Genomic DNA, 23,181 nt, shown 5'->3' on the forward strand with positions numbered 1-23,181 from the left:
ACCTTCCTTGCTGCAAGGGCACTGCTCTCTCATGTTCTGCCAGATGTCTCCTAAAACACCACATCCTGTTCCATGGATCTGCTTCCTAGACAGACAGCTCCCAGCCTGCAGAGGCTGTACGGGTAGAGGGTGTCAAGGGTCTGGTGAACCTCTAGGTGCCCACCTCTGCTGCCCTCCCATCTCCACAGAGGTGTGATCTGGGGAGACTCAATGAGCTCTGTTCTCACTTCCACGAGTGCCTCAGTCCAAGAGCATTTCCATGGAGGGGGAATCTGGCCTGACTGAGCTCTCCCAGTAGACCTCCCTGGCAATGATCTCATCAAAGGTCACTACAGGCAAGAGGCACTTCAGAGGTGCCCACTGAAGCTGCTCTATCATTCCCTCCACAACTGCACAGGGGAGAGAAAATGTCATGAAAAGCTCATGAGTTAAGGGCAGGGAGAGATCACTCACTGTTTACTTCCATGGGCAAAACAGACTTGACTTAAGAAAATCAATTGAATTGTTTACCAATCAAAACTAGAGCAGGATAACGAGAAGCAAAACAAATGCTAAAAGCACCTTCTCCCCACCCCTCTCTCCATCCTGGACTTAACTTTATTCCCAATTCTCTCTCTCCTCCCCTCCAGTGGCACAGGGAGGTGGGGAATGGGGGTTGCGGTCAGTTCATCACACCTTGTTTCTGCCACTGCTTCCCTCTCAGGGAGAGGATTCCTTCCCCAGCCCCAGCCTGGGGTCACTGCCATGGGTGACAGTCCTCCACAGTCCTCCACAGACTTCTCCAGTGTGAGTCCTTCCCTTGGGCTATGCTTCTTCATAAACTGCTCCAGCGTGGGTCCCTTTCCACGGGGTGCAGTTCTTCAGGAACAGACTGATCCAGCCTGGGTCCCCCAGAGGGTCACGAGTCCTCCTAGAGACCTGTTCTAGTATGTGCTCTTCTGTTTGTGGGTCCACAGGTCCCTGCCAGAAGCCTGCCCCAGCATGGGCTTCCCACAGGCTCACAGCCATCTTTCAGGCATTCACCTGCTCCTCCATGGGCTGCAGGTGATTTCTGCTCCCATCTCACTCCTTTCCCCTCTGGCTGCAGTTTCCTCTGCACAATCATTTTTTCCCCTGCTACAAGTGTTGTCCCAGATGTGTGTCACTGACATCGATGATTGACTCGGCCTTGACCAGCGGTGGGTCTGTCCTGGAGCTGACTGGCATTGGTTCTGTTGGACATGGAGGAAGCTTCTCACAGCTTCTCAGAGAAGGTACCCCTTTAGTGCTCCCCCAGTACCAAAACCTCGCCATGCAAACCCACGCACATGAATTCACACTAACCTGGCTGCACACAAGTGCACTCAAACCAGGAGTACAACCAATGACGGACTCTGCTGTGGACACCTGGGGACAACACCGCAGGGCTGGGGCACTGTGGGGAAGGGCAAGGCCCCAGGGAAGCCCGTGGCATTGTTTGTGTACTCACAGGCTGCACACAGACAGAAGATTCAAAATAAACCCGAATGCTTTCCTGAGGGCAGTGTCAGGCAGGACAGGGTCAAAGCAGCTGCCCAAAGCACACACATAGAGAGGCAACAACCAGTGACTGTTGGGGTGAGCTGAGGAGGGAGAGAAAGGGAATGACATGGCCAATCCTCATGCCCAGGAGTCCTTGGGTATCCACAGAGGATTGCTGCAACTTCTTCTTGAAAGCAGCACTTCAAACAAGCCCATCAGAGTGATCCAGACTGACACATCACTTGCCTGCTCCGGATCCATCCAGCCCTGGAGCTGAGTCCTGAGCTGCATTATTTCATTCTTACCCTAGAAATCCTAGGGTTCAAACAAACCCATCCTTGGGGCATGGACATGGAAGATGGAAATGAAAAGGCAGCAGTTTGGAAACCAAAGCACAGCCTGTACCATCAGCTGTGATGGTTTGCATTCAAGATGAAATTGTTACCTCTGCAAAGGCTGTCCCTGGTCCAGTGCGGTGAAGGGCAGGTAGAAAAGGCAGCCCCAGCCCCTGCTGTCTCATCCACTTCTCTTATCTCCTTCTGCTTGGGAACCAGGTGAGTCTGAAAACCCTTCTCCTCCTCTTCCACAGTGAGATCTCCGCTTGCTGGACATCTCAGATGATTCTGGCTGTGTCCTGTGCTGGGCCCTGGAGCTTGCTGTCATGGCAAGTTGTTGGCTGTAAAATATGTGCTAGAGTGAGGCTGGAATGTGGCTCTTGCTTAACAAATTAGGAGAGAGACTCTCTGGGCCAGGCTGTTCTTTGCAGCACAAGGAAGAAGGTGTGGCTCCTTGCCATGCCTGCAGCTCCCAGTTCAGCAGTGACCTTGTTTGCTCTTATTCACGCTTGTGCTCTGTTTCTTGTCTGCTCCCTCTCCCAGGTGCCCCCCGACACTGGACATCCCATGTACTGTTACATCCCATGCCATTCCTGCCAACACTGTGGCACGGCCCCGCTGGCCAACAGCTGCAATGAGTGCTGTGTCAGGCAGTGCCAGAGCTCCACCGTTGTCATTGAGCCACCGGCTGTGCTGGTGACCCTGCCCGGGCCCATCCTCAGCTCCTTCCCACAGAACACCATGGTGGGATCCTCCACCTCCGCTGCCGTTGGCAGCATCCTCAGCTGTGACAGTGCCCATCAACTCCGGGGGCTGTGACCTTGATTCAAGGCAATTTCTACACAGCAGGTACGCAGTGTATAGATAAAGCACACCTTTACTCAGCTGGGGTACACGTAGGGGTAGCATTGCCATATATATGTCCAACGAGTGCCAGAACCCAACAAGCATTTATACATGGAAGAAAAGAAGCTCCGAATTTTATCTAACACATACATTCTTCAAGGTTCAGTACAAAGTTAGGTGGGTAGATGTCTTATCTAACTGTACATTTGGTTACCTACTCTCTATACCTGCTATTACATATGATTATCACTCCAAGCAGCAACATCCCCCATCCATCCTTTAGACCCCTTGTAAAGCTATTGATTACACCTGCTGTGTCCTGAAGCACTTCTTCCACCTATTATCTTTCCCTTCCAGTTGGGTGTTTCCCCTTCCAGCCATGTTGTTTTTCTGCTTGCAAGCAGTTACTTTTGCAGAGTCATACTTATGCTAAGTTCTGAAGGTTATGTTAACATAGGCCTTAAGCTTTAGCCATGTATTTTTATCTTCTTTGTTTCAACCGCTCCCACATCTTCAGATGGTACTGAGGCAAAAGGTCCCTCCCCTGAAGAAGATAGTGGAAAAGCCCCAGGGAGACACCTCAGGGGACTCAGAACATGGTGCTGGGCTGAGTGAGGATGGACATTTTTCCATGTTGGTACCAGGAGAGCTGAATGGCTTTGCCTTTCTCTTTTTTTTTTACTTTGCTTCCCCTTGGCAGCAAGGTCCCACCATGGTCAGCCTGGTGGGACCATCTGTCTCCTCTCCCTCTAAGGGACAGGCAGACAGGCACCGTGAAGGAACTTCTCCTCCACCAAGGAGGACAGACTCTCAGATGCCCCCGGGCTCCCTGCACTGCTCTCCTCCACATGCAAGGATGTCCTTTCCCCCTTTTGACTCCTCACATCTTTCTGCTGAATTCAAGCCTGGCCTCCGTGTTGGCTTTCCCACCCCTGCAGACACTCTCCAAGCTGTCAAAGTGGAAAGGAGTTTCTCAGCAGTGGAAGTGGGTGATGGCACAAGGAGAGCCTTCTCCACCGACAGAGGAATGGGAGGTTGGGACAGCCTGCAATGGTTCCTCTGCTGAGGGGAACCATCCTTTGGCTGCTGAATGAGTCAAGGCTGGAAATTGCAGCAAAGCAGGTGAGGGCAGCTGAGGGCTGTCACAGCGAGTGGGGACAGGGAGACAGTGACATACTGCGGGAGGTGACATCCCCGTGACACTGAACCTACAGGAGAACGGGCACATCAGCAAGGACAAGGATTGTGGGATTGCACTTCCCAGCAGAGCTGCAGGTGGGTGCAGAGCTCTTCACTGCTTCCTTGCTCCCCACAGAGGGTTTGTGCTGAGGAGCTGGCTGCCAGTCTGGGGGAGACGATGCTGTAACATGTACATCTCATCCCTTGTGACTGGTGAAACTTTCTCTTGGCAGCCACTACAGTCTTATGTCCGATTTCCTGCATCTGCTCTGGCATAAAGACCAATGCCATCGGTGGAATTTTAATTTTTTTGATTGTCAGGCAGTTTATACAGCACCCAGACCTGCTGTTTGCAAACAGAGGAGGGTTGGTGAGAGATGTGCTGATCAAAGGCCATCTGGAGCACAGCAACCATGAAATGATAGAGTTTTCCATACTTGGGGAAATAAGGGGGAGCATCAATCAAACCTGTACCCTCGACTGCTGGAGGTTGGACTTGGGACTGTTGAGGACACCGATTCGGAAAGGCCCTTGGAAAGCAGCCCTTTGAAACAAGGGGGCCCAGGAAGGCGGGACATGGTTTGAGAAAGAAATCTGGAGGTGCAGGAGCGGCCCCTGCTGGCCCCGGCCGGCGCTGTGCCCCCGGCCCCGCCCGGCCCCGCCCGCGGCGGTTCGTGCCCGGCCGCAGCCCCGGCTCCTCTGGCCGTGTCTGCCAGGGCACAGTAATACACCGCCGCGTCCCCAACACGGGGCCCGGAGAGACAGAGGGTGCTCCAGCGACGGTCTGGCGACACCGACACCTGGCCCGCCTTGTCCGGCAGATCTCTGGAGCCTTTGTGAATGCTCACGAGGAATTCGGGGCCGCGGCCCGGGAGCTGACGGTACCAGTGGATATAGTCATTGGTCCGTATGGTCGGGTGTGAGCAGTTGATGGTGATTTCCGTGCCCTCGGGGGTTTGTGCCAACGGCTCCTGCTGCACCTGGGCTCTGCCCGCAGCCACTACCAAAGAGACAAAGAAGAACAATATCAGAATTTCTTTTTGTCCTGTAAGTTGTTTCTCAGAAGAAATCCTGCAGAAGCAGTCACGGACATACAGAGATGATGAGGAGAAAAGTATCCAGAGGATGTCAACATATGCAGTAATAGAAATGTCAATCGCTAGTGGAGACATGAATGTGTGAATAATAGGCAAAGGAAAGAAAGAAAGACAGAGAGGAAAAGAAGGTGCAGTGATAGCTGGACAAAGAAGAGAGGCGGGAATTTTCTGAGGGGATGTGGGATGGTGTAGAGGGAGGGATGGATGGGAGGATGATTCAGGGACAGAGGTCCGTGAAGAAGCCAGAGGGGACGGCAGCTTCCAGGGAGCTGCGTGGCCGCCCCAGCCCCGACCCCCAGGGTCCCCCGCCGCCAGCCCCGCGCACCGAGCAGCACCGCGGCCAGCGCCGCCAGCCCCGCGCCCCGCCAGCGCCGCATCCCGCCGCTCCACCGCCCGCGCCTCGCTGCCCCCGCCAGCCCCGGCTCTCTGCTCCGCACGGGCCGCCTCCCCTCCCATCCCCTTCCATTCTCCCTCCCCTGCCCTCCTCCGCCAGCTCCGCCCCGGGCCGGGCTCAGCCCCCTCCTCGCACAGCACCAGCACAAGCAGCAGCACAAATCCCTTTGGCATTGCCAGACACAGCACACAGCTGGGGGCCAGCCCAGACACCCCCGACACGCCATCGGAAGCACATCCACTCCGGGACTGGCAGCACACGGTCGGCGCCATTCAGGAGCCTCTCTCCCTGCCCACCAGGCAAACCTGCCCCTCCTCACCTCTGCAGCGCTGCTGAGAGCAGCAGCCTCACGGCTGGGGAGGGGGCACGGGGGGCTGCCAGGCGTGCTGAGGCACTGCCAGTGTTGCCTACACTGAGGTCAACTCAGTATCCAAGCTTTTACATCTTGAGGAGGTGCAGAATTTTCATGTGAATGTTCTTATTAAAACCATTATCATTACCTCTATCGTTATTGAAATAATTGTAGACGTTTTGTAGAGGAAAAGCCAATTTAGAGGTAACGAAAATGAACAGTATGTTTTCTGTGGTGTGACGGGTGCCTGGGATCACTCTGGAGTTGACCTAGATACGGGGCTGGGAATAATGGTCTCCATCTGCCAAGCCCGCAGCCCTTCACCTGCCCTTTCAGATGGGTGGGGCAGGGCTGTCCCAGCCCCACCCCTCGCAGGCAGCACTCTGGTGGGTGCCCCGTGTGCTCCCTGCCTGTGCGCGGGGATCACCTCCTGAGCCCTCCTCCTGTTCCCTGCTCATCCCTCAGCCCTTTCCCTCGGGAATATGCTGTCCTTGCCACCGCTGGGGCTGGGACATCCAGCAGCCCTGCTGGAGCCACGTTCCTCCCTCACACTGTGCATTTTCCCAGCAGAGCAAGGCACAGCCAGAGAGCCTGGGCTGCTGCCCAGCAGGGCCCATCTCCCGTTCCTGGGCAGCTGGGAGAGAGGCGTTTGTCCTGGGCAGATGAAGAAGGACAGGGGAGAAGCCACAGAGGCAGAGGAGACACGTGCTCCCCGAGGTTACTGTAACCAGCCCAGAGAGCTGAGGACAGCACGGCAAGATGTGAAACCTGAGTGGGGAAGAAGCCCCGGAGCTCCCAAAAGCCCAGCAGTGGGTGTGCAGCAGAGCAGGCGATTGCAGCTGGGGAGGGGAGGACTGCCCTGCGAGCTGACCGGGAACAGCCCCTGCCCGTGAGGGAGGCCCCAGAGCCAGGCAATGCTCAGAATGCCATCGGCTGAGGGAGCCACAGGGGCTGCTGCTGGGGGAGGGAGAAACCCAAAGAGAGCATTTCAGGCACTGAAAGATAATATCTCTGCCCTCCTTCTTCCTTTGCTCCCCCAAGAGTGTTGTTTCTGGCAGCTCTGTTATCTTGGGGCTGGGAGGTGGTTTCTGACTCTCTCAGCAAACAGGCAGGTTGGTCTCAGCATGAACCTCGGCTGTCTCGTCCTCACTGTCTGCCTGGGCCACCTCCTGCATAAGTCCTGGCTTTTCATCAGTGCACTCTTCTTCTTCCTGCCAGGAAACACTCAACAGCCTTATCAGGCCCCTGTGGGGAAATACCACTGAATAGAGAAAGATCATTGCAAAGTATCTTCTCGACTTTGTTGTCTTGTATGTGTTCACTCAAGAAGCTCTGATTTTTACAAAGGGATTGGGAAGAGAGAGAAGAGAAGAGAAGAGAAGAGAAGAGAAGAGAAGAGAAGAGAAGAGAAGAGAAGAGAAGAGAAGAGAAGAGAAGAGAAGAGAAGAGAAGAGAAGAGAAGAGAAGAGAAGAGAAGAGAAGAGAAGAGAAGAGAAGAGAAGAGAAGAGAAGAGAAGAGAAGAGAAGAGAAGAGAAGAGAAGAGAAGAGAAGAGAAATGAAGAGAAGAGAAATGAAACCTCAGACCCCTTCTCCTTCTCTTCTCTCCCCTTCAGTCCACCTCCCTCTCCTTCTCTCTTCTAATCCACCTGCTACCACCACAGGACATCTCAGCTGTCTCTGCAGTACCACATTTCTCCCTCTCTAAAGAAAATCAGCAGATCCTGTCAAAGTTGGCCCAGGCACTTTCAAGCTCTCAGCTCACTGACTTTACACATGGACTGTGTCCCATTCTGCCTCCAGGCTGCCAAATATCTGCCATGGTTTCATTTTCTTCTGGCTGTCAAAACAGACAGGTCTCCCTCTTTGCAAGCTCAGAATTGTGTGTACTCAGGGAGTGAGGAACCCTCAGAGGTGACAGGGATGGATGAATCTTTTTGCTTTTCCTCCAAAGGCTCCTCAACCTGCTGGAGATGTGCTGGTTCCAGCAAAAAAGCTAAGGCAAGACAGGCTGTTCCCTGGTCCTTTGAGTAGGAGGAGCAAGAAGACAGAGACAGCAAAGGTCTCCTCAGGATCTTCCTGAGCTCAGAGCTCTGAGATCCTGCCCAAAAGGAGTCTCATCTGACTGTCTCCAGCTCAGCAAACAGGCAGGTTGGTCTCAGCATGAACCTCGGCTGTCTCGTCCTCACTGTCTGCCTGGGCCACCTCCTGGGTAAGTCCTGGCTTTTCATCAGTCAGCTTTCTTCTCTTCCCAGGAAACACTCAACAGCTTTATCAGGCCCCTGTGGGGAAAATCCATTGAATAGAGGGAAGATGCTGTGAACTGTCTCCTCATATTTGCCTGTTTGCTTTGTGTTTTCTCCAGAATCCTTTATCTTTTCAAAGGGAAAGGGAGGAAAGAGAAGGGAAACCTCAGAATCTGTCTCTGTCCCTTCTCTCTCCTTCAAACCATCTCCCTCTGCCTCTTTCTTTGGATTCCCCTGCTATCCCCACAGGAGATCTCCTCTTTGCAGTCCCACATCCCTCCTTTTTTAATGCATATTGGCAGACCCTGTCAAATCTGCCCCAGGCACTTTAAAGCTCTCATTTCTCTGACATCAACGGGGTGTCCCATTTTGCCTCCTGGCTGCCACAAGCTTCCAGTTTTCTCCACTTGGCAACACAGCCAGGGCTCCCTCTTTCCAAGCTCAGCATTCTGTGCACTCAGGGAGTGAGGAGCTGGTTCCAGCACACAAAGTTCAGGCGTGACAGGCTGTTCCCTGCTCCTCTGAGCAGGAGGAGCAAGAACATGGACACAGCGCAGCTCTCCTCAGATTCGTGCTGTGATAAGAGCTCTGAACCACTTTCCAAAATCACTCTCACCTGACTGTCTCCAGGTCTCAGGACTTCCCTGCAGGGCAGGCAGCTTTCTCCACCAGGGTTTAGCATCCAGTTTGCTTTATCTTGCCATAGTATTTCCCTGTGCAGCTGCTGACCTTCACTTTCTTCCAGGCACCATGGGGCAGACCGTTGTCACCCAGGAAGATGGAGAAGTCCTGGTGAAGCAGAAAGGCCTCTTCCAGACCACCTGTACATACCAGACCAATTACTTCAATGGATTGTTGTGGTACCAGCAGAGGAAAGGACAAGCCCCACAGCTGCTCTCGTCTCAGGCAGGGGCCGGCCAGAGGCAGAGCGGCCGTATCAGCACGGAGCTGAACACCACGGGGAAATACAGTGTCCTGCAGGTGGAGGAAGTGGAGGTCTCTGACAGTGCCTTGTACCTCTGTGCTGTGCGAGACACCCTGGTGCAGGGAGCTCCCTGGGCTGTGCAACAAGCCAGGGGAGGGAGGGGATGTGTCTGTGCAAGGCTGAGCTTGGGGAAAGGGACCCTGCGCTGTCCCCTGGCAGCGCTGCTTCCCCTGTACACCCAGAGATCTGCAGGCTGAGCCCCTCTTCCAGGAGAGGAAAGTGTCAGTGGTCGAGGGGAAAGAGAAAGAGGGGAAACAGTTTCCAGATTGCTCATTGTCACTTATGGGTTCCATGGTTCTTCTTCCCAGCATCTCCAGGGAGTTGTTGGGCAATTCAGGAGGCTGAGACCACTTCTGCAACAATTCCTTGTGCTGCTCTTGGCTTTCTGTTTTTCCCTGCTGCCCGTGGCTTCTGCAGGGTTTCCACTGGGCTGGTCCCTTATAATGCCTGCTCTGGGTTGTGTCCCTCAGAGTTCCGAGTTCAAAGTAGGGTGCAAAACATAAATAAGACGTTATCTGCAATGCTCCTTCCTTGAATTGCATGACTCCAATAATTTCTGAAAGTGCTCAGAAGTGCCCAATGAAAACGTCCAGTTGCTGTGTGGCAGAAGAGAAGTGGAGGAGAGAGCAGGAAGTTGGGCTGCCTTTTATGCCTGCCCTTCACTGCCACACAAGCAGGGGCAGCCTCTGCAGAGCTAACAATTTCCTCACAAGCTCATCTTGCATGCCAACCACCACACCGAGTGCTATGGGCTGTGCTCTCATGTCCTGCACTGCTGCCTTTACATTCCCATATTTGTGCCACGCCCATTCCCCAGTGAGGGCTTAGCCCTGGGATGAAAGGCCCCAGGATTTTGCAGCAGGAATGCAGCAGTGCAGGCACATGACTCATCTCCAGTGCTGGAAGGATGCAGAGCAGGAGAGTGATGCATCAGCCTGGGTGACTCTGGTGGAGACACTTGAGGTGTCATCCTCAGGAAGAAGTTCTGCCACCCCCAACTGGACACTCATAGGCTGTTGTGCATGGGATGATGTCCCCTTTCCTTGTCTTTCTCTCTCTCCTCAGCTCACCCCGATGCTCACTTGTGGTTGCCTCCCCATGGGTGTGCACTGGGCTGATGGTTTTGATTCTGTCCTGCCCAACGCTGCCCTCAGGAAAGTGCTCTGCACTATTTTGTCTCATCTCCACTTTGTGCAGTCTCTGAATAAACACAGACTGCCCTGTGCTTGCCTGGCACCTTGTCCTTCCTCTCGATCCTCCAGCTCTGCTGCTTTTGACCTCAGGTGTCCTCAGCAGAGTCCACGGCTGACTGTGTGTTCCTGCCTTGTGTGCTCTTGGAGCAGCCGGGTTTGCACGGACACATGTGGGGGCACAAATCTGTGTGTGATTCCACACTGGTGTGCACGAGCCTGTGGGTGTGTGTCTGTGTTTGTCTGTCTGTCTGCCTATGTGTTTGCATGTGTGTGTGTCTGTCTGTGTATGTGTGTCCCTGTGTGTCCATGTGTCTCCCTCTGTAACAGACAGATAACATACAAATGCCAAAAATTATGTTTTGCCTTTGTTTCTGCCTGTCAAAAACTTCCTACCAAAAATTCTGTGTCAGTTTTCCACCAGAAGTTCTCACCAAAATTTTTACACTGGTGTTTTCCTGCCAAAAGATCCTGTTATTGTTCATGGTTATCATATCTCTGCAAACATCTGAATAGAGCTCCGTGCCAAGAAACCACACACAACCTCCTTTGAACACTATAAAAGATGAGGAAAAGTTTGGGAAAAGCAGGGAAAGAGGAGTAGGAAAGAGAATTGGCTATAGCAGCTAAAGATCTCTCCTCCGCCTCGCCCTTATCGTTTCTTCTGCCGCCGTAAGCTGCCTGCCATCACCAGAGACTGGACTTCTGCTGTCTTGAAGTGGACTGAGATCCACCGTGCCACCCGCGTGAGTTTCTCCACCCTGACCATATTTCTGAGGGCCAAGAGGTGCAGCTGGACCGAGACCTCTGCACAGCCTGGGACACAACCTGGTGTGAGCAGCAGAGCCCACAGCCTGGCTACATTCCAGAGAACTAAGACCCCCTGCAGCTAAAGAGATAACATTGAAAGTGGCAGAGACAGAGAAAGAAAAGGCAGAAAACTGCTTCTTTCTCTCTCTCTCCACCCCCACCCCACAGACCAGTTCGACAGAAAGGTAGATTTTGGTGGTATCTTTTCTCTGCTTCTAAAAGTAATCTTAGCATTTTCCAACCTTTTCTTATTTTTTCCTCTTTCTCTTTGCATCTCTTAGCAATTAATAAAAAACAGCTTTAGTATCAACAGATAACTTGTATGAGTTTTAATTTTGCTCAAGGGAATATTCGAATCTAAAAACTCTTTCTGCAATATTTAAGCAGATCGTAACACCCTCCTGGGAAGTTCATTTGCTGCCTATTCCAGGGATACCGTCCTCTGTTCTGGCCCTGAACTCCACAGAGCAGCAGGTTGTCAGGGTCAGAAGGCGCGTGGGTGCAGCTGAGTGGTGACGGCACCTGCCCCCTACAGCTGTGTCCAGGGAAGAGGCAGAGAAATGCAGGTTCTGTCTCCGGAGCCCTTCTCTTGCTGTCCGTCCACAGCTCTCGCTCCGCTGCTGCTGATTTCGGGCCAACAAGGCCAGTTTCACTGTCTTTCTGTCTGTCCCTTTTCCACACTGCGGGCAAGGTCAGAATTCTCCCCTGTATCGGGACGAAGTTGGGATGTTACTTTTTGGTCTGTGTTTGGCCTTAGCCACCTGCAGTTAGTTTATATTTTCTCCTGCCAAGTCTTCTGATAAAGCAGTGAACTTGGCCTTGGAGGGAGAGCTTCTGTGTAAACTGTTTTAATTGGTCTGTTGTGATTGGTCAATTGCTCGTCAGGGGCAGTTGGAGGACAAAGTGATGAGGAGGGTGATGAAGTAAGCCCACCGACTCATTTGGGAAGACCCCCCCCAAATCACTGCGCCTGCGTCAGGGGATTTCCAAGGTGCTCACGCACGCGCAGGAGGGGTGCACTTACATAACAGAAGGGGTGGGATTCAGAGCCCTGACGGGGCGGTGCTGGCCACACCTCTCCGGGGCAGGTGCTCTCAAAAACTTTATAAAAAAAGCAGAGACGCTTCTTGGGGCGGCTCTTCACGACGAACCGAGTTGCTTTTAGCGGGGACGCCTGCTGAAGTGGGAGCCTGGCACCCCTCTTGGACGCGCAGCTGCTATAAAGAAGTTTGTTACTGGGTAGAGTGGGTAAGACCTTCTTACAGGTGACACCTGAGTGAGTAGGGTGTCGAGCTATCCTTGGGTCTTCTAGTGCACTTTTTCCTCCACTCCAATCCTTCTCCCTCAGGCGCCTGTTTTGTTTTCTCCCTTTTCACTGGTTGGCCACCTTTTCCTAATAAATAGCTATTATTTTGCCAACTAGCAACGGTGTTTGGTTTATTCAAGTACCAGAATCTCTCGAACCTGTGTTTTTCCCTTGACTTAGTCCCTTCCCTGTTACATCCCCCTACCCAAACAAAAGATGCCCATGAACCAGAGAATCTCGGTGCCTGCCCAGAACGGATCAGAATATCCAGGAGACGATTTCTCAGGAGAAGTCAGGGACACACATTGCAGCTGACTGGAGTATGCCCCGACCTGTGCTGTGCTGTGTATGTCACTTGGCACCCAGACATTCTGACACAAGCCTGTGCTTTATGTAGGAGTGGAACACCCTGTTTTCAAAGGGACGCTACTTTGCTCCGCTGTAGAAACAATTAACTGAGTTGTGTATTTCTGAGAAAATCCCCTGAAAGCTCCAAAGACGAGGGTGTCACTGAATCTGAGCTCAGGTGGGATTTGCAACATGTGACAAAGCCCTGCTGTCCCCGGCCGGCGCTGTGCCCCCGGCCCTGCCCGCGGCGGTTCGTGCCCGGCCGCAGCCCCGGCTCCTCTGGCCGTGTCTGCCAGGGCACAGTAATACACCACCGCGTCCCCAACCCGGGGCCGGGAGAGCCAGAGGGTGCTCCAGCGACGGTCTGGCGACACCGACAGCCACCCAGGATGGCCAGGCATCTCTCTGACCCCTTTCTGACTGCTCACAAGGAGTGCGGGTTCTCGGCCAGGGAGCTGACGGTACCACTAGATGTACTCATTTAACTGGATTTTGGGGTGGGAGCAGTTGATAGATATACCAATGCCCTCGATGGTCTCTGTCGACGGGTCCAGCAGAACCTGGACTCTGCCCACAGCCACTGCTGGGAAGAAAAAAAGAGGAAAACCGTCAAAACGTGTTTTCTGCTCAGCCCTCCCCCCTGTTTCTCAGAACAAACCCCGCAGAAACAGTCAGGAACACACAGAGATGATGACGAGCAGTGTTTCCAGAGGATGTCAACACATGTGGTGAGGGCAGTGTCCATTGATCGTTACTGGAGAGAGGAATGTGTGAATGAAATGTGGAGGGGTGAGGTCACTGAAGCAAAAAAAATTTGAGAAAGAAAGAAAGAAAGTAGCAAATGGGAAGGACTGTCTGCATGAGCTGAACGGAAAAACACAAGGGAAAGAAAAGAACCAGGGAGAGTCAAAGAAATCATAGAGTATTGATATTTCTGAGGCAATATGAATGTCACAGAGAGAGGGATGGACTGCACGATGATCTGGGGACAGAGGTCCGTGAAGTAGCCAGAGGGGACGGCAGCCTCGAGGGACCCCAGCCCCGACCCCCACGGTCCCAGCCCCGCGCACCGAGCAGCACCGCGGCCAGCGCCGCCAGCCCCGCGCCCCGCCAGCGCCGCATCCCGCCGCTTCCCAAACTGCTGTCCCGTGGGTCATTCCTCCACGGGGTCAGTCCTTCACGGATGAGCTGTACAGGCGTGGGTCCCCCACAGGGGCCACAAGTCCTACCTGGGAAAACCTGCTCCAGCGTGGGCTTCCCTCTCCACGGGCTGCAGGTCTCCAGCAGGACCCTGCTCCATCTCGGGCCTCCCAAGGGGTCACAGCCTCCTTCCTCCATCCACCTGCTCCAGCATGGGCTCTTCCATGGGCTGCAGGGGAGTTTCTGCACCCCGATGGTCCCCCATGGGCTGCAGGGGCACAGCTGCTCCACCACGGTCTGCACCACAGGCTGCAGGGGCCACAGCTCCGGCACCTGGAGCACTCCTCCCCCTCCCATGTTCTCACTCCGCTCTTCCCTGGCTGGAATTCCTTCTGCACAACAAACTCCTATTGCTAAATATGTTATCCCAAAGGCATTACTATTGCTCCTGGTAGGCTTGGCCTTGGCCAGTGGGAGGAAGTCCATCCTGGAGCCAGCTGGCATTGGCTCCACGGGACAGGGGAAGCTTCTAGCAGCTTCTAAGAGAAGCCACCCTTGTAGCCCCCCTCTGCTACCAAAACCCAGCCACAGAAACCCACTACAGGGGGATAAAGGTCCTTGTGGGCTGAAGTCCAAAACAGTCGCCAGAACTCTGCCTTTCCCTCTGCAAGACACAGGGGCTGATCTTCCTCTCACAGTGCAGCGACCTCAGGGCCGTGTCCCTTTCCTTCAGTCCCCGTTTGGGACAACGTCTCTGTGGCTGCCTCACTTGGCACCTGGTCGATGGGCTGCACAGGCACATTGGGCAGGGGCTTGGACAGGAGAGGGAGCTGTGTCCCACCCAGCACCCCCAGCACTGCACTGGAAGCAGATCCACACAGGTGGATACGTGAGGGGGGCAGGAACCCTCAGTCGTTCTGCCTGTCCATGAAACCAACGTTATCCTTTTGAGGTCTGCAGCACTGGGGAGAGCAGGTGTGTGCTGGCCTGGAGCAGTGTGTGGGTGTGCTGAGGGTGGAGGGGCTGCCAGCCCTGCTGAGGCACTGCCAGCATTTGATCCTGAATTGAGGGGAAGATGCAAATTTTGGTGAAACTGTCCTTCTTGGGCCCTGCAATTGGCAGCCGCCTCCAGCAGAGCAGGGCCCCATCATGCGTGGGGGGTACTTTGGAAGACAAACACCAGCACAACAAATTTCCCCCCCTTCCTCCTTCTTCCCCCAAAGCTTTAAATACCAAGCATGATGTCATATGGTCTGTCATATCCCTTTGCTCAGTGTCAGTCACCTATCCTGGCTCTGGCTCCTCCACACTCCAAATTCACCACCAATTTCCTTGCCAGCGTGGCACCAAGAAAAGCAGAAAAAGCCTTTGCTCTGTGTAAGCTCAGCAATAACAAAAACATCTCTGTATTATCAACCCTGGCTTAAGCACAAATCCAAAAAACAGCCCCATAACAACCACTGTGAAGAAAGTTCCCTCTGCCCAGGCCAAAACCAGCACATGCACTCAGGCTCCTCCTGAATCTGGGAAAATGCTGCTCTGTGTTGCTCACGGGCAGAGCAGTGGAGTGTTCCCAGTGCAACCAGCACATTTCACTTGTTGAGTAACACACAAGGACACACACACACAGAGGCTCAGGCACATTAGTGTGGACTCATGCACAAATTTGTGCTCCCACATGGATTCCTGTGGAACCCAGCTGCACACAAGTGCACACAAACCAGGAAACCACGTAGGAAAACAACCAACCATGGACTCTGCTGAGGACACCTGGGGACAACACCGCAGGGCTGGGAAGGACAAGGCTCCAGGCAAGCCCGTGGCACTGTTTGTGTGCTCAGAGACTAACCAGTGTGGCAGAAGTCAGAAGAGGCCCGAATGCTTTCCTGAGGGCAGTGTCAGGCAGGACGGGGTCAAAGCAGCCGCCCAAAGCACACACGTAGAGAGGCAACAACCAGTGACTGTTGGGGTGAGCTGAGGAGGGAGGGAAAGGGAATGACATGGCCCATCCTCATGCCCAGGAGTCCTTGGGTATCCACGGAGGATTGCTGCAACTTCTTCTTGAAAGCAGCACTTCAAACAAGCCCATCAGAGTGATCTAGACTGACACATCACTTGCCTGCTCCGGATCCATCCAGCCCTGGAGCTGAGTCTACTCCCGACATTTACGACTCCATTGTCCTGGAAATCCTGGAACATTTCACCCCAAAAATCTCAAGAAGCCTTCACAGAGGCATGAGCATGGAAGAAATCTGGAAACGAAATGGCAGCAGTTTGGAAACCAAAGCACAGCCTGTACCATCAGCTGTGATGGTTTGCATTCAAGAGGAGCTTGTGGGGAAACTGTTACCTCTGCAAAGGCTGCCCCTGGTCCTGCAGCAGTGAGGGGCAGGTAGAAAAGGCAGCGCCAGCCCCTGCTGTCTCATCCACTTCTCTTATCTCCTTCTGCTTGGGAACCAGGTGAGTCTGAAGACCCTTCTCCTCCTCTTCCACAGTGAGATCTCCACTTGTGGGACATCACAGCTGATTGTGACTGTGTCCTGTCCTGTGGTTTTGTTGTTCTGTCATGACAGAGGGAAATTGGGAGAAAGTCTCACTGGAGGGCGGTTGGGATGTAGCTGAGGGAACTATTGGTTTAGGAATATAGGATAGAGCTTTTCTGATTATAATAGGGAAATGAAGAAGGGTGTGTGTTCCCTGGCTGAACCTCCAGCTCCCCACTGCTCCACTTCCATTGCTGTTGGCAGCATCCTCAGCTCTCAGGGAGTGCCCATCAGCTCTGAGGGCTGTGACCTCTCTGGCCTTTCCAGATCCTACTGGTGCAGAAGGTTCCTCCCCTGAAGAAGATAGTGGGAAAGCCCCAGGGAGACACCTCAGGGGACTCAGAACATGGTGCTGGGCTGAGTGAGGATGGACATTTTTCCATGTTGGTACCAGGAGAGCTGAATGGCTTTGCCTTTCCCTATTCTTTGTTTGATTTGCTTCCCCTTGGCAGCAAGGTCCCACCATGGTCAGCCTGGTGGTATCATGTGTCTCCTCTCCCTCTAAGGGACAGGCAGACAGGCACCGTGAAGGAACTTCTCCTCCACCAAGGAGGACAGGCTCTCAGATGCCCCCGGGCTCCCTGCACTGCTCTCCTCCACATGCAAGGATGTCCTTTCCCCCTTTTGACTCCTCACATCTTTCTGCTGAATTCAAGCCTGGCCTCCGTGTTGGCTTTCCCACCCCTGCAGACACTCTCCAAGCTGTCAAAGTGGAAAGGAGTTTCTCAGCAGTGGAAGTGGGTGATGGCACAAGGAGAGCCTTCTCCACCGACAGAGGAATGGGAGGTTGGGACAGCCTGCAATGGCTCCTCTGTTGAGGGGAACCATCCTTTGGCTGCTGAATGAGTCAAGGCTGGAAATTGCAGCAAAGCAGGTGAGGGCAGCTGAGGGCTGTCACAGCGAGTGGGGACAGGGAGACAGTGACATACTGCGGGAGGTGACATCCCTGTGACACTGAACCTACAGGAGAACGGGCACATCAGCAAGGACAAGGATTGTGGGATTGCACTTCCCAGCAGAGCTGCAGGTGGGTGCAGAGCTCTTCACTGCTTCCTTGCTCCCCACAGAGGGTTTGTGCTGAGGAGTTGGCTGCCAGTCTGGGGGAGACGATGCTGTAACATGTACATCTCATCCCTTGTGACTGGTGAAACTTTCTCTTGGCAGCCCCTACAGTCTTATGTCCGATTTCCTGCATCTGCTCTGGCATAAAGACCAATGCCATCGGTGGAATTTTAATTTTTTTGATTGTCAGGCAGTTTATACAGCACCTAGACCTGCTGTTTGCAAACAGAGGAGGGTTGGTGAGAGATGTGCTGATCAAAGGCCATCTGGAGCACAGCAACCAAGAAATGATAGAGTTTTCCAAGCTTGGGGAAATAAGGGGGAGCATCAACCAAACCTGTACCCTCGACTTCTGGAGGTTGGACTTGGGCCTGTTGAGGACACCGATTCGGAAAGGCCCTTGGAAAGCAGCCCTTTGAAACACGGGGGCCCAGGAAGGCGGGACATGATTTGAGAAAGAAATCTGGAGGTGCAGGAGCGGCCCCTGCTGGCCCCGGCCGGCGCTGTGCCCCCGGCCCCGCCCGGCCCCGCCCGCGGCGGTTCGTGCCCGGCCGCAGCCCCGGCTCCTCTGGCCGTGTCTCCCACGGCGCAGTAATACACCGCCGCGTCCCCAACACGGGGCCCGGAGAGACAGAGGGTGCTCCAGCGACGGTTTGGCGACACCGACACCTGGCCCGCCTTGTCCGGCAGATCTCTGGAGCCTTTGTGAATGCTCACGAGGAATTCGGGGCCGCGGCCCGGGAGCTGACGGTACCAGTGGATATAGTCAGCAGTCCCTATGCTGGGGTGTGAGCAGTTGATGGTGATTTCCGTGCCCTCGGGGGTTTGTGCCAACGGCTCCTGCTGCACCTGGGCTCTGCCCGCAGCCACTGCCAGAGAGACAAAGAAGAAAAATATCAGAATTTTTTTTGCCTGTAAGTTGTTTCTCAGAAGAAATCCTGCAGAAGCAGTCAGGGACATACAGAGATGATGAGGAGAAGAGTATCCAGAGGATGTCAAAACGTGCAGTAATAGAAATGTCAATCACTAGTGGAGACATGAATGTGTGATTAATAGGCAAAAGAAAGAAAGACAGACAGACAGAGAGGAAAGGAAGGTGCAGTGATAGTCAGACAAAGAAGAGAGATCCGTGAAGAAGCCAGAGGGGACGGCAGCTTCCAGAGACCTCCGTGGCCACCCCAGCCCTAGCCCCGACCCCCAGGGTCCCCCGCCGCCAGCCCCGCGCACCGAGCAGCACCGCGGCCAGCGCCGCCAGCCCCGCGCCCCGCCAGCGCCGCATCCCGCCGCTCCGCCGCCCGCGCCTCGCTGCCCCCGCCAGCCCCGGCTCTCTGCTCCGCACGGGCCGCCTCCCCTCCCATCCCCTTCCATTCTCCCTCCCCTGCCCTCCTCCGCCAGCTCCGCCCCGGGCCGGGCTCAGCCCCCTCCTCGCACAGCACCAGCACAAGCAGCAGCACAAATCCCTTTGGCATTGCCAGACACAGCACACAGCTGGGGGCCAGCCCAGACACCCCCGACACGCCATCGGAAGCACATCCACTCCGGGACTGGCAGCACACGGTCGGCGCCATTCAGGAGCCTCTCTCCCTGCCCACCAGGCAAACCTGCCCCTCCTCACCTCTGCAGCGCTGCTGAGAGCAGCAGCCTCACGGCTGGGGAGGGGGCACGGGGGGCTGCCAGGCGTGCTGAGGCACTGCCAGTGTTGCTTACACTGAGGTCAACTCAGCATCCAAGCTGCAGTGAAACCGGCCTTATTGGCCCGAAATCAGCAGCAGCGGAGCGAGAGCTGTGGACGGACAGCAAGAGAAGGGCTCCGGAGGCAGAACCTGCATTTCTCTGCCTTTTCCCTGGACACAGCTGTAGGGGGCAGGTGCCGTCAGCACTCAGCTGCACCCACGCGCCTTCTGACCCTGGCAACCTGCTGCTCTGTGGAGTTCAGGGCCAGAACAGAGGACGGTATCCCTTGAACAGGCAGAAAATGAACTTCCCATGAGGGACACAGACGGACACACATGGACACACATAGACACACATGGACACACACACAGACACACACACACACTCACACCCACAGGCTCGTGCACACCAGTGTGGAATCACACACAGATTTGTGCCCCCACATGTGTCCGTGCAAACCCGGCTGCTCCAAGAGCACACAAGGCAGGAACACACAATCAGCCGTGGACTCTGCTGAGGACACCTGAGGTCAAAAGCAGCAGAGCTGGAGGATCGAGAGGAAGGACAAGGTGCCAGGCAAGCACAAGGCAGTCTGTGTTTATTCAGAGACTGCACAAAGTGGAGATGAGACAAAATAGTGCAGAGCACTTTCCTGAGGGCAGCGTTAGGCAGGACAGAATCAAAACCATCAGCCCAATGCACACCCATGGGGAGGCAACCACAAGTGAGCATCGGGGTGAGCTGAGGAGAGAGAGAAAGACAAGGAAAGGGGACATCATCCCATGCACAACAGCCTATGAGTGTCCAGTTGGGGGTGGCAGAACTTCTTCCTGAGGATGACACCTCAAGTGTCTCCACCAGAGTCACCCAGGCTGATGCATCACTCTCCTGCTCTGCATCCTTCCAGCACTGGAGATGAGTCATGTGCCTGCACTGCTGCATTCCTGCTGCAAAATCCTGGGGCCTTTCATCCCAGGGCTTAGCCCTCACTGGGGAATGGGCGTGGCACAAATATGGGAATGTAAAGGCAGCAGTGCAGGACATGAGAGCACAGCCCATAGCACTCGGTGTGGTGGTTGGCATGCAAGATGAGCTTGTGAGGAAATTGTTAGCTCTGCAGAGGCTGCCCCTGCTTGTGTGGCAGTGAAGGGCAGGTATAAAAGGCAGCCCAACTTCCTGCTCTCTCCTCCACTTCTCTTCTGCCACACAGCAACTGGACGTTTTCATTGGGCACTTCTGAGCACTTTCAGAAATTATTGGAGTCATGCAATTCAAGGAAGGAGCATTGCAGATAACGTCTTATTTATGTTTTGCAGCCTATTTGAACTCGGAACTCTGAGGGACACAACCCAGAGCAGGCATTATAAGGGACCAGCCCAGTGGAAACCCTGCAGAAGCCACGGGCAGCAGGGAAAAACAGAAAGCCAAGAGCAGCACAAGGAATTGTTGCAGAAGTGGTCTCAGCCTCCTGAATTGCCCAACAACTCCCTGAAGATGTTGGGAAGAAGAACCACGGAACCCATAAGTGACAATGAGCAATCTGGAAACTGTTTCCCCTCTTTCTCTTTCCCCTTGACCACTGACACTCTCCTCTCCTGGAAGAGGGGCTCAGCCTGCAGATCTCTGGGTGTACAGGGGAAGCAGCGCTGCCAGGGGACAGCGCAGGGTCCCTTTCCCCAAGCTCAGCCTTGCACAGACACATCCCCTCCCTCCCCTGGCTTGTTGCACAGCCCAGGGAGCTCCCTGCACCAGGGTGTCTCGCACAGCACAGAGGTACAAGGCACTGTCAGAGACCTCCACTTCCTCCACCTGCAGGACACTGTATTTCCCCGTGGTGTTCAGCTCCGTGCTGATACGGCCGCTCTGCCTCTGGCCGGCCCCTGCCTGAGACGAGAGCAGCTGTGGGGCTTGTCCTTTCCTCTGCTGGTACCACAACAATCCATTGAAGTAATTGGTCTGGTATGTACAGGTGGTCTGGAAGAGGCCTTTCTGCTTCACCAGGACTTCTCCATCTTCCTGGGTGACAACGGTCTGCCCCATGGTGCCTGGAAGAAAGTGAAGGTCAGCAGCTGCACAGGGAAATACTATGGCAAGATAAAGCAAACTGGATGCTAAACCCTGGTGGAGAAAGCTGCCTGCCCTGCAGGGAAGTCCTGAGACCTGGAGACAGTCAGGTGAGAGTGATTTTGGAAAGTGGTTCAGAGCTCTTATCACAGCACGAATCTGAGGAGAGCTGCGCTGTGTCCATGTTCTTGCTCCTCCTGCTCAGAGGAGCAGGGAACAGCCTGTCACGCCTGAACTTTGTGTGCTGGAACCAGCTCCTCACTCCCTGAGTGCACAGAATGCTGAGCTTGGAAAGAGGGAGCCCTGGCTGTGTTGCCAAGTGGAGAAAACTGGAAGCTTGTGGCAGCCAGGAGGCAAAATGGGACACCCCGTTGATGTCAGAGAAATGAGAGCTTTAAAGTGCCTGGGGCAGATTTGACAGGGTCTGCCAATATGCATTAAAAAAGGAGGGATGTGGGACTGCAAAGAGGAGATCTCCTGTGGGGATAGCAGGGGAATCCAAAGAAAGAGGCAGAGGGAGATGGTTTGAAGGAGAGAGAAGGGACAGAGACAGATTCTGAGGTTTCCCTTCTCTTTCCTCCCTTTCCCTTTGAAAAGATAAAGGATTCTGGAGAAAACACAAAGCAAACAGGCAAATATGAGGAGACAGTTCACAGCATCTTCCCTCTATTCAATGGATTTTCCCCACAGGGGCCTGATAAAGCTGTTGAGTGTTTCCTGGGAAGAGAAGAAAGCTGACTGATGAAAAGCCAGGACTTACCCAGGAGGTGGCCCAGGCAGACAGTGAGGACGAGACAGCCGAGATTCATGCTGAGACCAACCTGCCTGTTTGCTGAGCTGGAGACAGTCAGATGAGACTCCTTTTGGGCAGGATCTCAGAGCTCTGAGCTCAGGAAGATCCTGAGGAGACCTTTGCTGTCTCTGTCTTCTTGCTCCTCCTACTCAAAGGACCAGGGAACAGCCTGTCTTGCCTTAGCTTTTTTGCTGGAACCAGCACATCTCCAGCAGGTTGAGGAGCCTTTGGAGGAAAAGCAAAAAGATTCATCCATCCCTGTCACCTCTGAGGGTTCCTCACTCCCTGAGTACACACAATTCTGAGCTTGCAAAGAGGGAGACCTGTCTGTTTTGACAGCCAGAAGAAAATGAAACCATGGCAGATATTTGGCAGCCTGGAGGCAGAATGGGACACAGTCCATGTGTAAAGTCAGTGAGCTGAGAGCTTGAAAGTGCCTGGGCCAACTTTGACAGGATCTGCTGATTTTCTTTAGAGAGGGAGAAATGTGGTACTGCAGAGACAGCTGAGATGTCCTGTGGTGGTAGCAGGTGGATTAGAAGAGAGAAGGAGAGGGAGGTGGACTGAAGGGGAGAGAAGAGAAGGAGAAGGGGTCTGAGGTTTCATTTCTCTTCTCTTCATTTCTCTTCTCTTCTCTTCTCTTCTCTTCTCTTCTCTTCTCTTCTCTTCTCTTCTCTTCTCTTCTCTTCTCTTCTCTTCTCTTCTCTTCTCTTCTCTTCTCTTCTCTTCTCTTCTCTTCTCTTCTCTTCTCTTCTCTTCTCTTCTCTTCTCTTCTCTTCTCTTCTCTTCTCTTCTCTCTCTTCCCAATCCCTTTGTAAAAATCAGAGCTTCTTGAGTGAACACATACAAGACAACAAAGTCGAGAAGATACTTTGCAATGATCTTTCTCTATTCAGTGGTATTTCCCCACAGGGGCCTGATAAGGCTGTTGAGTGTTTCCTGGCAGGAAGAAGAAGAGTGCACTGATGAAAAGCCAGGACTTATGCAGGAGGTGGCCCAGGCAGACAGTGAGGACGAGACAGCCGAGGTTCATGCTGAGACCAACCTGCCTGTTTGCTGAGAGAGTCAGAAACCACCTCCCAGCCCCAAGATAACAGAGCTGCCAGAAACAACACTCTTGGGGGAGCAAAGGAAGAAGGAGGGCAGAGATATTATCTTTCAGTGCCTGAAATGCTCTCTTTGGGTTTCTCCCTCCCCCAGCAGCAGCCCCTGTGGCTCCCTCAGCCGATGGCATTCTGAGCATTGCCTGGCTCTGGGGCCTCCCTCACGGGCAGGGGCTGTTCCCGGTCAGCTCGCAGGGCAGTCCTCCCCTCCCCAGC

The 23,181-nt window shown here is 54.0% G+C and overlaps 2 protein-coding genes and 2 gene segments (V, D, J or C); 1 reads left to right on the forward strand and 3 right to left on the reverse strand.

The window, feature by feature from the left end:
- The first annotated feature begins 770 nt into the window (after window positions 1-770).
- Window positions 771-16,567, forward strand: LOC135402794 (feather keratin 3-like). The gene is made up of 3 exons (XM_064636257.1): window positions 771-2,622; window positions 2,721-2,725; window positions 16,490-16,567. The coding sequence occupies exons 1-3, from the start codon at window positions 2,295-2,297 to the stop codon at window positions 16,565-16,567; spliced, it is 411 nt and encodes a 136-aa protein (XP_064492327.1). The 5' UTR covers window positions 771-2,294.
- LOC135403054 (immunoglobulin lambda variable 1-47-like) lies at window positions 4,146-5,337 on the reverse strand. The segment is given in 2 exon segments: window positions 4,146-4,860; window positions 5,283-5,337. Coding segments are annotated over 2 exon segments (594 nt in total).
- LOC135402778 (uncharacterized) lies at window positions 11,298-14,074 on the reverse strand. Its single transcript, XM_064636239.1, has 4 exons — window positions 13,542-14,074; window positions 13,342-13,384; window positions 12,434-13,053; window positions 11,298-11,632 (listed from the first exon to the last, which is right to left on the reverse strand). Exons 1-3 carry the CDS (start codon window positions 13,922-13,924, stop codon window positions 12,628-12,630), a joined length of 852 nt encoding a protein of 283 aa, XP_064492309.1. The 5' UTR covers window positions 13,925-14,074; the 3' UTR covers window positions 11,298-11,632; window positions 12,434-12,627.
- Window positions 16,568-17,173: 606 nt separating the features above from the next.
- LOC135403055 (immunoglobulin lambda variable 1-47-like) lies at window positions 17,174-18,674 on the reverse strand. The segment is given in 2 exon segments: window positions 17,174-18,200; window positions 18,559-18,674. Coding segments are annotated over 2 exon segments (594 nt in total).
- Between the last annotated feature and the right edge of the window lie 4,507 nt (window positions 18,675-23,181).

Source organism: Pseudopipra pipra, chromosome 26 (genome assembly GCF_036250125.1).
Source record: "Pseudopipra pipra isolate bDixPip1 chromosome 26, bDixPip1.hap1, whole genome shotgun sequence".
Lineage (NCBI taxonomy): Eukaryota > Metazoa > Chordata > Aves > Passeriformes > Pipridae > Pseudopipra > Pseudopipra pipra.

Coding starts and splice junctions, on each gene's coding strand:
- LOC135402794 (XM_064636257.1), top strand. CDS start 2,295: ATGCCTGCAGCTCCCAGTTCAGCAGTGACCTTGTTTGCTCTTATTCAC.
- LOC135402778 (XM_064636239.1), bottom strand. CDS start 13,924: ATGGAGGAAGGAGGCTGTGACCCCTTGGGAGGCCCGAGATGGAGCAGG. Junction 13,385..13,541: donor TGCAGTCCATCCCTCTCTCT/GTGACATTCATA, acceptor TTTTTGCTTCAG/TGACCTCACCCCTCCACATT. Junction 13,054..13,341: donor TTCACACATTCCTCTCTCCA/GTAACGATCAAT, acceptor GAGTACATCTAG/TGGTACCGTCAGCTCCCTGG.